The 13,615-nt window shown below is 42.9% G+C and overlaps 1 protein-coding gene across 1 annotated transcript in view; it reads left to right on the top strand.

The window, feature by feature from the left end:
* The first annotated feature begins 417 nt into the window (after nt 1-417).
* LOC120515623 (dysbindin-like) overlaps nt 418-13,615 on the top strand; it is a 34,297-nt gene continuing 21,099 nt past the window's right edge. The window contains exon 1 of the mRNA XM_039736759.1: nt 418-1,341. Within this exon, the coding sequence (XP_039592693.1) occupies nt 1,299-1,341 (43 nt within the window). The 5' untranslated portion in view covers nt 418-1,298. The remainder of the gene's footprint in view (nt 1,342-13,615) is intronic.

Raw genomic sequence — 13,615 nt, 5'->3', positions numbered from 1 at the left:
GCCAGCCAGCTTAGGGCACAAGGCAGGAACAAACCCTGGGCAGGGCGCCAGCCCACCGCAGGGCACACACACACACACACACACACTAAGGACAATATAGGATTGCCAATGCACCTAACCTGCATGTCTTTGGACTGTGGGAGGAAACCCACGCAGATACTGAGAGAACATGCAAACTCCACGCAGGGGGAGGACCTGGGAAGCGAACCCCGGTCTCCTTTCTGCAAGGCATGCAGCACTACCCACTGCGCCACCATGCTGCCCATTTTAAGGACTCTTTCTCTTAATTAGATATCTTTCTCATTGTGTATACTGCTTATTCATTATTATTCTCCTCAAATTAGTTTTTCTTTGTATGTAACTACTACGTCGAACATCTTGTGAAGCATGTTGTGCTCGGTCCTTTGTATCAGTATGTGCTATTGAAGTCAATGTTGTTGCCATTTTTCTTAACCTCTGCTGTGATCTTTGGAAAGCCTGCATTGAAATGTGTTTAGCCTTTCAAGCCTGGGGGGGGTTTGAGATCGATTTGACCTGCCATTGTTACAACAGAGGTTAAAAGGTCAGGTCACAGCCCTTGAATTTCCATTAAAAGTCCACTTCAGTCAAGTCATTTCAGTGACTGATGCCTTCCAGTACTGGCCAAGGCAAGAAGATATTTTAGTAAAGTTCAGTTTTAGCTCCTGATCAGATTGTCCATTGAAGCCGGGCTCTCCTAAGTAGCGATGTTTACAATATAACCCAAAAATAACAATAAAAACAATTGCACTCCTTGTATCACCCTAAACAAATACACGAGCCTCATACTATCATAGTTGTCCACCATTGTAACACAAGATCGGATTAGCCGACTCTGCTCCCCGGCTGCAACAGATAATACAATTACTCGGACCCCTGAGGAAGCTGTTTTCTCCAGTCGCCACCCCCTCTTCTTTCAGGCATAATGGTATCGTCCCCAGTGCACGCCTGATAGTACCGTGCAATCTGTAGACTCCTGACAACACAGATTCATCTTCACTTAAAGGCTTTAACAGTCTGCTTTATTTGTATGAGGAAAAGGAAAACGGGGAGAGGAATCTTATCTGTCAGTGTGGCAAGCGTCCAGAGACGAGGCGCGTTTTTATTTATTTATTTATTTATTTTCCCCTCTCCCTGTTGTGGTGTCTTTCTCCTTTCTTTATTTTTAGTGTCAGCCTGTCTAGAAGATGCTTGGCACAAAGGCTGCTTGGTAACTGGAGTTTTATTCTTAACTGTTTTTTTTTTTTTATGGTTCTGTTTGTGTGGTACTGCGAGTTGCGATGTCCTCATCGGGATCAACTGACAGCAGCAAAAGGAACTCTTGTAAGTGGCTCGGGGTTTGGTTTCTTTTTCATTTCCGAGTCTCGGATGGGATTCAATATTAGAATTCAAAGGCAAAGATTAGAGAGTCGCCTGTCTGCATGTTAACCATCAAGAAATTCTGTCCTTCTAGTTGTTATGAGCAGTTCTTTCTGAGGAACAGTAATTTAAAAATAGAGTTAAAAAGACGTTAAAGAGCGGACTGTGCTTGCTTGAACTGTAGTGTTACTTTTGGTTTGTCTTTAATCATTTTAAACTTTATCGTTTTATGTTAAAGTTACAGTCGAGCTTCATAATATGCTCTGACGGTATCTGAGGTATTTTCATATATGTGTTCATAGTTACAGTAGCTGATTTGTAATCGTCGTTTTGTTGGCTTACACAGCTTGGTAAAGCAGCCCTCGGGAGGCTCAATTATTGGTGAAGTTGATGTTTGACTTGAGGCTGCAGATTAATTTGAGCTTCATCGTTTATTTTTTTGGAAAATACATATGCTGTACGTGAATTTTAGACCAACTATGATGACGATGCTGCTCTAGTTTACGTTTGTTGTGACGCTTGCATGTTGTTCATTTGCTTATAAATTTCTGAATTACTTAAGGAGCCTCTCTGTCTCTCTCTGTGTCCCGAGGCTTAACCAAATATCAGATGATTTATCATTAGCTTTACTGCCTGCTGCTCCACGACTAAATACGGACGTACTAATTTACTTTCAGGCAATTAATTACTTCCCAGCTGCCCTCCCCCACCGATAGGCAACCCCCCGCAATAATCCGTAGTAATGGGTTTAATTAGCTGAATGGAATTTGGGCATCCATCATTTTATCAGGATGCTTACCTCAGCTAACACATACAGACAGCACTGACTATTATGGCTTCCCGTTTTGGCAACCCTCATCATAAGTTTAGAAGAGGAAGGTCGTCCTTGCAATATTTATGATAGGCCACCGTCTCTTTTGAAAACTGGAATATTAGCTTGTGTAAATCTCTGAACCCGTTCCTCCTAAAGCCAGTGGTTCTGAAGGTTGTGCAGATTTGAATGTTATTTTCGCTTGCAGCTCTGGTTGTGCCAGGATTAGAAAAAGATGCAATATGGATACAAATCCAGGGATTTTCTTTTAATCACATTCCATGTTGGTTCCCACATTTTTCAGAATGCTGCGCTTGAAGGGCGTTAACTTTGAAGAAATTAGTGTTTAAATCATAGAAAGCACAACGCTGGTGTGGTGTGGTGTGCTGGTTACCAGCATCCTACATTGGAATCCAAAGCCTGGCCGTGGTCTGTGTGGAGTTTGCATCTTCTCCTTGTGTCTCTGGGGGTTTTCTTTTGGGTACTTTGGTTTGCCCTCAGTACCTCCTAAAGATTTGCATTTTAACTGGTGAATCTGAACAGACACACGTATGAGTTCAGTGTGCTTAAGCGGACACCGCAGTGAATACGTGTGCCATGCTGCGCTTTGTTCCTGTCCCGTGTCCAACTGCTGCTGGGATTGGCTCCGTTCTCTTGCAGCCTGACGTGGGATGAAATGGATTTGAGAGTATTGTGTTACTACCTGTTGACAGCAGTATTTTTTCATACTACTGAAGCTTCATTAACTATTTAGGGATGTTTGGGAGAAGAAACATTAGCCTCTCCATTTTAATTCTTGAGTGTTAGATCTCACTGAAATTACAGGCATGATATTAAGAGCTTACTGTAGGGAAAAAGAATCCTTTCTAAACAGTATGAACATACATTACATTTTCATCGGTTTTGTGTCAGAATGTTGTGTATTGGTTGGTTGTTCTGTGAAGGTCTTTTTTTTCAGTTCCTACTTTAAAGTTAAGGATGGTAAAGTTTAGCATCACACCTTTTTGAATGAGGTTTACATTCATACAAAAAAACAGTTTATCTGTTAGATAGAGCCACCTCTGTCCATCCATCCATCTTCCTAACACACTCATATGGGGCAGCTGGAGCCTATCCCAGTAAGTACTGGGTTCACGGCAAGGACAATCCCTGAGTCCTTTACTGGGTCAAAACACACACACACTCACACACCAGTTTAGCATCACCAGTCCACCTGACCCCTATGTCTTTGGACTGTGGGAGGAAGTCATGGCACCCAGACACAGGGAGAACGTAGAAGGTGCACCCAAAATCCAGTCTCCTTACTGCCAGGCAACAGCACTACCACTGTGCCACCTCTCTCTGTCTGTCTGTCTGTCTGTCTGTCTGTCACCTTTCCTAGCTGTCTGTTATATAGTGCCTTTCATATCTATCTACAACAACAACAACATTTATCTATATAGCACATTTTCATACAAAAAGTAGCTCAAAGTGCTTTACATAATGAAAAAAATAAAATAAAAGACAAAATAAGAAATTAAAATAAGACAGCATTAGTCAACATAGAAAAAGAGTGAGGTCTGATGGCCAGAATGAGTTAAAGGTGTACTCTATCTATCTATCTATCTGTTATATAGTGCCTTTCATATTTATCTGTCTATTATATAGTGTCTTTCAATATCTATCTATCTATCTATTATATAGTGTCTTTCCTATCTATCTATCTATCTGTCTGTTATATAGTGCCTTTCCTATCTATCTATCTATCTATCTATCTATCTATCTATCTGTTATATAGTGCCTTTCATATTTATCTGTCTATTATATAGTGTCTTTCAATATCTATCTATCTATCTGTTATATAGTGCCTTTCACGTCTATCTCTATCTATCTATCTTAGTTATAAAAACACAGGTAATACACATTGTGTGATATGTGTACTAACATGTACTTTCATATTATAACTTTTATTAATTGAAAGAATGAAGTCTTTTAAAAGTTGAACAAATCTCAGTTTACTCTCCTTAACTTTCCATAGTCCTGTTATTTCAGAAAATCACAAATGTACAAATCCCCTTCCCTGTCTTTCATGTCTTATTTTCAGTTACTGCTAGTTTCTGCTCTTTCTCGTCTGTTTTCCTTCCTTGTTCGTTTTTCCGGCCTATTTCTGTTCCATCTTTAAGCCCCTCTACTAGTCACGTCTGGTAATCCAGCACTGTGCTTCATCTCAGTGGCTTCAGTAAACGTGATTTCTGTGACCCAAACATCCTCCTCTACACGTAAAGCCTTCATATGTGGAGGGATAGTATGAGGAGGTCGTTGCAGATGAACAGACGCACCTCTTAATCTTTGATCTTGACTTTTCCCCTTCTGTTGGGCCAAATGGCCTTGTCATGTCACCCTTTCCCTTAAGCCAGCCCTAAACCACTGGCAGCAGATACATACATTATACAGGTCCTTGTCGATTGCTTTTCTTTGTCACTTCTAATGGCACTCCTTTGTTTTTTGAGTCTAACCAGAGTGTTATTTTGGCAGTGTGTCAGATCGGTGTGTTCTGTGCAGGATGGCAAATTGCCTGAAGTTAATTAGGAGGCCATGCACTGCAGGTATATTTTGGTGGTCCGTTCAGCTCTCACCTGTATCCACTTATCCAGCTCGGGGTCATGGAGGACCAGAGTCTGGCCCAGCATCATAAACTGTGTGCGTGTGTGTAAGCAAACAACCCTGGACCGCTTTAATAGTGCATTGTATTTATTTTTGGTTTGCCACATTCATTGTTAGGTTAATAATTACATTAAGCAGCCATTCTATTCAATTTTATTTAATCTGTACGTCCATTTCTTGAACTTTCTTGATGTAATAGTTGGGGTTACGGGCAGCTACAGGCTATCCAGACAGGGCAGAAAGATCAACAACCCCAACTTTATTAATTGGCTAATTCACTTACAGTATTATGGATTGAAGTTAATGTTAAATGAGAATAAAGTGGAATGTAAAAAATGACAAATTCATCAGTGGAATGTGACTTGTAGTGCTGCTCCTGCACTGAATGTGTAATTTCAGAGATTTTTCTAAGAAGATGAGGACAGCTTTGAGGAGAAGAGGCCACCCGGCCCAGTGTAGCCTGTCATCTTTATATGAAAAAACAGGCATTTTGAGTTCTTAAGATGTCCAACACATGGCAAAATCGGAAAGTATTCAGACCCCTTCGCTCTCTGCACATTTTATTGTGTTGAAGATTTTAATTTCAGATTTCATAATTTTTACCAATCAAATGTAATTGTCATAGCAGAAGCAAACGTTTGCATCAGGGAGCCTGTAAAAGTGCAGTGTGTGAGGCTTAGTGGCGAAGGAGTGTCTTAAGTGTGCAGACTGTTTGTAGCGCCCGCCCGCCCGCCCGCCTGTGCCATCCGCTCCTAAAACTCCTTGGATATCCTCCAGTTTTACTGAAGCGCCTCTCGTCTTTACCTGCACAGAGTTCTAGACGTCCTCGCTTCGCGCTGATCTGCTCCCTTCTGCCTTTCTTACCTGCCCCTCTCCTTTTTAATCCATATGTGCCTACAAAGTAATTCATTCATTTAAACCTCAAAGCTATCGCGCTGTGATACACCTCACCAGATTTAGGAGGCCCAAGTATTATTTGTGATTTTTTTTTCCCCTATTTGTCGGGGTCTTAGGCCTGTAAATCTCACAAATGTGAAGGGGTGGCTGTGCATTTTTTTTTTTTAAATGAAACAGGACAGTGAGGAGGGTCCTGCCAGGCCCCCCAGTCCTGACGTCACGCTTCCCCCTCCCCTCGGCCCACAACCTGTTTCTCTTGGATTAATGCAAATATATCGCTCCTGCAAACAAACTAGGAAATATGGCGCAGTGAGAGAAGTCGCAAAATCAACCGGAATGTTCAAGCAAATTCTAGAAAAAAGTCTGATCTAAATCTGTTAAGTAGTCCTCTTGTTCGCTAGCTAAGTGGAGGTAAGTTACACCCCGAGGCTGGCACATGAGTGAGAAGGGAAATCCCCCTCCCCTTGGCCCGCTGTGTGTCTCTCGCATTCACGCCAATAAATCGGGACCTCAAGCGAACTATGACACTTGGCGCAAGGAGAGAGGTTGCAAAATCAACCGGAAATTATAGAAAAAAGCCCGATGTAAATCAGTTAAGTACTGTAGTTCTCTCTTGACAGACAGACAGACATTAGATTTATATATATATATAAAGAGATGGCTTGTAACCTCAGATGGTGCAGAGTCTCAGAGAAACTGAGTCCTGGCCTCCAGCTCACGCAGATGATTCATTTAAAGTTGTGGGACTCAATTGCTTCGTTAACAGCCGTCATCTTCCTTTGTCAATAAGAGTTAAGGTGGTCTTTGATGGGGAGGCAGAATGTGCTATGAAAGGGGGTGGGCCTTTATAAAATGTAACTGTGCTCCATGTGAAGTGAAATACAGACAAGAAAGAGAATTGTAATGGATTATTGTTTTCATACAAGTGTATCCTACGATTGCCTTACTTTATGCCGTATCATATGCCTTATTTTTATTACTGTTTTGGGGCATTTCTTGGGGGGGGGGGTGTGGTTCTCAGAATTATTGTCAGCTACGCTGGGGTTTCTGTAGTCAGGTAATCTGATTTTGAGATTTATTTTGTTCCGTCTCGTTTCCTGAGGAAGCCATAGGTTTCTAAGCATCTGTCAACGGTGCCATCTTTAATGTTGACAGGCAGTGCCATCTTGAGAGATTTGCATCAACTTCCCAGAATTCTCCAGGAAAATGAATAATGTGACGTCTTCGGGGTTGACCCTATAAATCGGGGGTGTCAAACTCCAATCCTTGTGGGCCGCGGTGGCTGCAGGCTTTCATTCTAACTGTCTTCTTCATTAGTGACCAGTTTTTGCTACTAATTAATTTCTTCTGCCTTTGTTTTAATTAACTCGACTCGTGCTCCTTAGTTGTCTCTTTTTCCTTAATGAGCAGCCAAACAATAATGAGACACGAAATGAGCCGCCACATGACCAGCTCGCCTTTGCCCATCACACATGATCTGAAAATAAAGAAAGGTGGAGGTCTCACTAAGGTTGATCTGCTCAGGTCAACAAAACATTATGACGACGTTCTTAGGAGAAAAAAAAAAAAAGAGAAAAATCAGCAGGTTTGGAAATGTCTGCCGTGGCAGAATGAGAGCAGCAACAGGCCATGGAATAAAATAAGGGGCTTACTTAACAGCAAGAATCAGCTTCTCATTAAGAGATTGGTTGGAGTTTGAAGCCCCAGTTTAGCTGGTCATCTGTTGGCTCGTTTCACGTCTCATTTCTCTTGGCTGCCATTTAATGAAGGACTGAATCCTTAAACACAGGGCTATTAAAATGAATGGAAAAGGAGTTAATTAGCAGTGAAAACTGGTCACTGATTAGGAAAAGGGTGAGAATGAAAACCTGCAGCCACTGCGGCCCTCCAGGCCTGGAGTTTGACGCCCCTGCTATAAACGGTAATTTGAATGTACTCCTTTTTGGGGAGCCGCAGTGGCTGCAGGTTTTCATTTCAGCCACTTTCTCCATTTAATAACTGATTGATAATGATAGTAGACAACACCCCGGGGTCCTTTGATTTTAATTGATTTGCATTTGAATTGTCTTTTTTTTTTTTTAACAAGCAGCTAACAGAACGAGGCTAATTTAAATCCTGTTTGCACTTACAATATCAGTCTCAATAAAAATATGTGCAAAGAAACAAGTGAAGGCCTGAGGAGTATTGATCTGCTGTGGCCTGCAAAGCATTTGAATGGCGATCTCTTGGGGGGGAAAAAAAAGAAAATCTGTTTTGGGATTGAGTCGTGTATCAATCGGAATGAGACTACTAACAAACTGTCCGTTTTATTTCCAAGCCTCCTTATCCCGAGTGGGGTCATGTGGGAGCTGCAGCCTATCCTAGCAAGCATGTGGCACAAGGCAGGAACAGCCCCTGGCCAGGATGCGCTGCGAGTCCTTTGGTGGGTCAAAATACACACAAACACACCAGTTTAGCATCACCAGTCCACCTAACCCATATGACCGGGAGAACACGTCAACTGCATGAAAGGTGCACCCAGGACACACAATCCAGTCTCCTTTCTGCGAGGCAACAGCACAAGCACTGTTGCACCTCCGTCTGTCTACTGCAGGGTGACTAACAAGACAGATAATTCTCGGGTTTCATTAGCATGCTAAAAGAAAATTGAGGCCCTCCAGAAGTTGGCGCACTTTGTACACTTTTATTGTTTAAGCTGCCGGTTAAGGGAATAAAATGAAGCAAATTATTTAAAACTAGCTGTCCTCTGCGGCTCCGTCCACGTAGTAGTGAAACGGGAGAGACTTTAAAAATCAATAAAGAAGCAGGTGTTGCTAGCTAAGTGGAGACAAGGTGCGCTCCAAAACGTGGCGTGAGGTAGAGCAACTCGAACGGAGGCTGGCAAATGAATGAGAAGGGCACTGCCCGGCTCCCCAGTCCTGTGGTCTTGCCCCCCCCCTCCCCTCGGCCTGCAGTCTCTGTCTCGGATTAGTGTCAATAAATCGGTACCTCAAGTGAACTTTGATAGCGTGATGAGAGAAGTCACAAAATCAACCGGAATCTTCAAGCAAATTCTAGAAAAAAACGCAATCTAAATTCGTTAGGTTGTTCTCTCGTGGAAAACAGACAGACAGACAGACGTTGGATTTTATATATATAGAGAGATTAAGGTTAAGTTAGAAACATCAGCAGGGTACACATTTAAAAAGTGGCTGCTATGAAAACTGCAGCCCCCTAGGGTCTACGTCAGACGCCCCGATATTCATGTAATGGCCTGACAAGTAACTTAAATGTTCATTCTTATACAAGCTAAACTCTTAGAACTTGCTGGCAGAATTGTTTCTATCAAGTTCATTTCAAGTCTGAAGTTTTTGACCACATCAATATTTTACTCACAATCCCTCTGCCTTACTTTTGTTTTTAATTTGTTCTGGAGGACATTTGGAGCTTTCTTGTCACTTTGCGGTTAATCGGTTTATTATTTCATTCTAGTACATTGTGTGCGTTTTGTCCTGGCTGCTCTTACAATTCCAAATTGACGTCCTGTGTGCCCACTTGACAAATGGTGGGGGGCATCACTCAGGCCTTTGAGAGACGATCTAATCCACCTTTTTCTAACGGGCAGCCTTTGAACTCGACTGCAGGTGTAATCGCACACACGCCGAGGCTAATTTAACGTCCCTCACGCTGTCTGATTGAACAAACATGAACACGTCACTTGCATTTCACAGCAAACTCCTTGAAATGCTTTTGTCTTATATAAAGTCTTATCAGCGTGACACTATAAACACAGCAGTGCAAGGTTCTGACATCTTTCATGAAAACATTAATTGATCCTCTTGATACATGAATTATTAAAATATTAATAAAAAGATTTTGCACGAATTGTGCTATAGTGGGTCCGCGGCTTCAAAAAAAAAGGGCCAGTTTTAAATCCATAAAGCCGTGTCACTCTCCGTGGGCGCGATTGCACGACTGCGGGGAGTTAATGAGGTAGTTGGGGCGGGTGCGATCATTTTTTAATTGCCTCATTGGCTTCCTGCGGCGTGTGATTAAGGTGCTGTGCCCATGGAGACATGGGTGTATATATACGGGCCAGCACAAGGAAAGGGAGAGGAATCAAAGAAAAGGAAACAGACAGAAAGAGGTTAAAAGACGTTAAAGGCAGTCTTGGCGATTGATCAGGCCGTGTGAGCTGGGGGCCTGAGAAGGAGCGTTGGCTGTGGCGCTCTAGGGGCTAGTACGGCCCACTGAACATTCGGGTGGAGTGTGGTGAGCAAGGCAGGTGCCCTCCCTGGGCTTCTGAGGTGCGACCACGTGAGCGCAAAGGAAGAAGGGAGGAGAGCCGACATCGGACGGTCTGGAGGCAGCCAAGACGTAGGTCAGCCGAAAGGAGCTCGTGGCTGCTGTGTCTCCGCCGCCAGGGAGAGTGAGAAGGAGGTGGGCTGAGATCAGGAGGAGTTAGTCTGCATTTTAACCTCGGATTTCTTTATTGATTTTTTTTTTTTTTTTAATCCTCACTTTCACAGTGATTTTTATGGATTTATTCATGAACTGTTTTTAGAATACTGCACTATGGACACGTTTTTTGTGTTGACTATTTTTTAATAAAAGCACTTGAGCACTTTTTCCACCATCCTCTGGCATCATCAGTGAATTGTCCTCATTTGTCCGCTCATGTCGGTCATAACTATCGACGGTGTTGGTTCAGCAGACTCCCATGTGGGAAGAGGGAGTCTGCAGGGGTCCGGCCTCGTCACAGGAATTAAGATCCGTTTTGTACTCCCTGCATTACTTTATATTTCTTTTGACACGCTCAGTTCTTGTGCATTGGTGGAATAAGCCCACTTATCTTTGTCAGGGCGTCAAAGACGTTAAGGAAGTTTGACCAACTTGTTGCGGTTTTAAGAATGACACAGATAACTGCCACTTCTTTAAAAAAAATAAGAAGTCTTGTCCCAAATAGTCAAACAGTATACAGATATAATTATGTATTTATTTGGAGAGCATCGTTATCCACAACGAGATTAGTTCCATTCCTTCAGTTGTTTTTTCAATTGGACCAAAGGCGGGTGAAGTGAGTCGCTGAGGGTCTCACACTGGTGTCAGCAGTGGGATTTGAACCCACAACCACAGTGTGAAGTCCAACATGTTAACCACCATTACAAAGTGAGAAATGAGCTTGTTATTTAATATTAAAGCCCAACACAAACGATGCTGAGCAGTGCAAACGTGACATTCACAATGAATAGAAACTCGGTTCTGGGGAGCCACTGTGGCTGCAGGATTTTGTCCCCAGCAGGTCCACAGTCCGTGATACTCACTGATAATAACGGATCTCGTTTAATTAGATGGTCTTTTCTTCTTTTTCTCTTATTCTGCATTCAGATTTTTACATTGATAAGACATTGTGAAATATTTCTGTTTTTGCTCTAGCTTCTGCTCAGCTCCCTTATGTTGTTATTTGTTAGTTTTTATTTGTCCCTTCATTTTATCCCAATAATGGCAACTAACAACAAGCAGAGCAGACACCCGGGCAGGCGACACTGAAAGATGAAAGGCTGCAACTACGTCAGCGTCCGAGCCACTAATTAGTAAATAATTTGCTAAATTAGCAGAATACCTGGAAAAGCAGAATGAAAATGTTAATAAAAATGAAACAATAAAACACGTTTTCCTCTGTATAGCCGCTTAGTAGATTTTAATAAAACTTTTTAGCAAACTCAGTTTTGTAATTTCTACACTGAGCCCAAAACACAGAAACTTAATAAGGCCAGGACTCGAAATACAAATAGAAGTTGGTTGGAATAAAAACCTGCACCCACAGGGGGTCCCAGGACTGCATTTGATAACCGCGGATATCCACCAGCAGTTAAACAGGCGGCCGTGTCACGTCTTAGTTTACATTTTCAGGAAGAAAAAAGCAAAGGTGAATTGAAGAAGTCCGTCTCGTTATGGTGAACATCCAGAGGTGTCTGACCGTGAGCGATAGGAGACAGCAAGTCAAAGGACCAAGAGATGCCTGGGCCTGGGGATTTCACACTTTCTGGAGTGGATGAACCACAAAGTAGAATGGCCAGGACCAGGTGTCCCTTCTTCAGGATGAGGCAGTGTGGTGCTACTGATCTTATATATAAACGTCTACGCGTGGAAGTGTCTGGCTGTCTGGCCCGGCGGTGAGGGGTGGAGTCGGGGTCAGGGAAACAGAAACTTGCTTAGTCGCCAATACACAAGCGAGGTCAGCATGTCGGCAAAACGAAACCTTTGAGGAAAGAGACGCCCAGAGGAGTTCCTTTCAATAGTTTCTAGGACTCCGGGCTTTTTATAGCACAGGCTTACACACACAGAGAGAGAGGAGAGGAGAGGAGAGGAGAGGTTTGGACAACGCACTGATACAGCGCTTTGACACACCAACCACATGACAAACCACCTCAGGATCCCAGATTAGGACCCGAGTGCAGCCATGTGACGGGTGACACCCCAGCACCACACCAGTTCAGATGGAATGGGACATTGTGAGGTTCCAATTCTGCCACCAACCCCCAGATTTTTCCCTGCCGTTTGGAGGTCTGGATGCAGATTGACGTCACACCCAGGACGGAGCAATTGCAGGTTAAGGGCTTTGCTCAAGAGCCCAACAAAGTAGAGGATTTATGGATTTGAACCAGAAACCTTACTATTGCCAGTGCAGACCCCAAGCCTCGGAGCCACCACTCCGCCCAGGGTTATACAGCTAGACATTAAATAATCATTAAACAGGACAAATTAAAAAAAAATGATAGTTTGTGTAAAATGCTGAATAACAGCTACAGCAAAGTTTTTTGTTTTTTTTAAACAATTCTTCTTAATGTCATTCACACCTTTCTTGCAGATAATGGAATAGAATAGGATTTTAAAATCCTATACCAGTGGAGAGTGTAAACACCTCTAAATAATGACTTAATAGTTTAAAGAGTGAAGCGGAGACAATGAATTACATCAACAAGTTTACAAAAGATACAAGACCAGCCAAGGTGTGCTGTGACCACCTCCATCAGTCTGCTTGGACCCTCAGTAGGACAGTAAAGATCCAGGCTGCTCCAGCTTGTAGTAGATGACGACCAAAGGCTGATTTATACCTCCGCACTGAGCCTAATCCTTAGTTACAGTGTAGCCGGACGCACGCCACCTATTATGTCTGATTACGTGTTGCGTCAACGGCCCCTATGCAGACCCCTGGTGCCTCTGATTGGCCAGTTTGGTAACTACATATTTACTGAAATGCGTCTCCGTTACGTTTTCTGAACTAACATGGTGCAAATCACCGAGCAATAGTTGAAGAAGTTTGGAAATGTACACGTTTTTATGATGCCTCATCACACGACTACAAACACAATCAGGTGGCAGCCAATTCGTAGCAAGAAATATCGGTTAACCTCGGCTTGGAAGTCGGTGAGATTAGGAAAACGTGTAAAAATGTGAGGGACGTAGTGTATGTGTAGCAAGAGGAGCGAGTGGTGGACCCGCTGTCGGCGTTTCAGTGCTTCTCTTGCATGCTGCATACACTGCCACCTAGTGGCGAGTTGTGCGCCTGCTTCTGACGGCGTAGCCTCGATGTAGAGTGTAAATCGGCCGTAACAGAGGCTGCTGTGACTGTCCCTATAAAGTGGGGGTCTCCAACTCCAGTCCTGCAGAGCTACCGTGGCTACAAGTTTTCATTCTAACTCTTTTCTTAATTAGTGACCAGTTTTTGCTGCTAATTAACTCTTTCCTTTTATTTTAATTGACTTTTCCTGAGACTCTGACCGCTGAATCTGATTCTTTTTTTCCTTAAACGGCACCTAAACATAAATTTGATGTGAAGTGAGCCAACAGATGACCAACTAAATTGGGGCCTCAGACTCCAACCAACTTCACTTCATTCAGTTT

The sequence above is a fragment of the Polypterus senegalus genome, chromosome 15 (assembly GCF_016835505.1).
Source record: "Polypterus senegalus isolate Bchr_013 chromosome 15, ASM1683550v1, whole genome shotgun sequence".
Taxonomy (NCBI): domain Eukaryota; kingdom Metazoa; phylum Chordata; class Cladistia; order Polypteriformes; family Polypteridae; genus Polypterus; species Polypterus senegalus.
The sequence above is the reverse complement of the archived record's forward strand: the minus strand, read 5'-3'. Positions and strand labels throughout refer to the sequence as shown.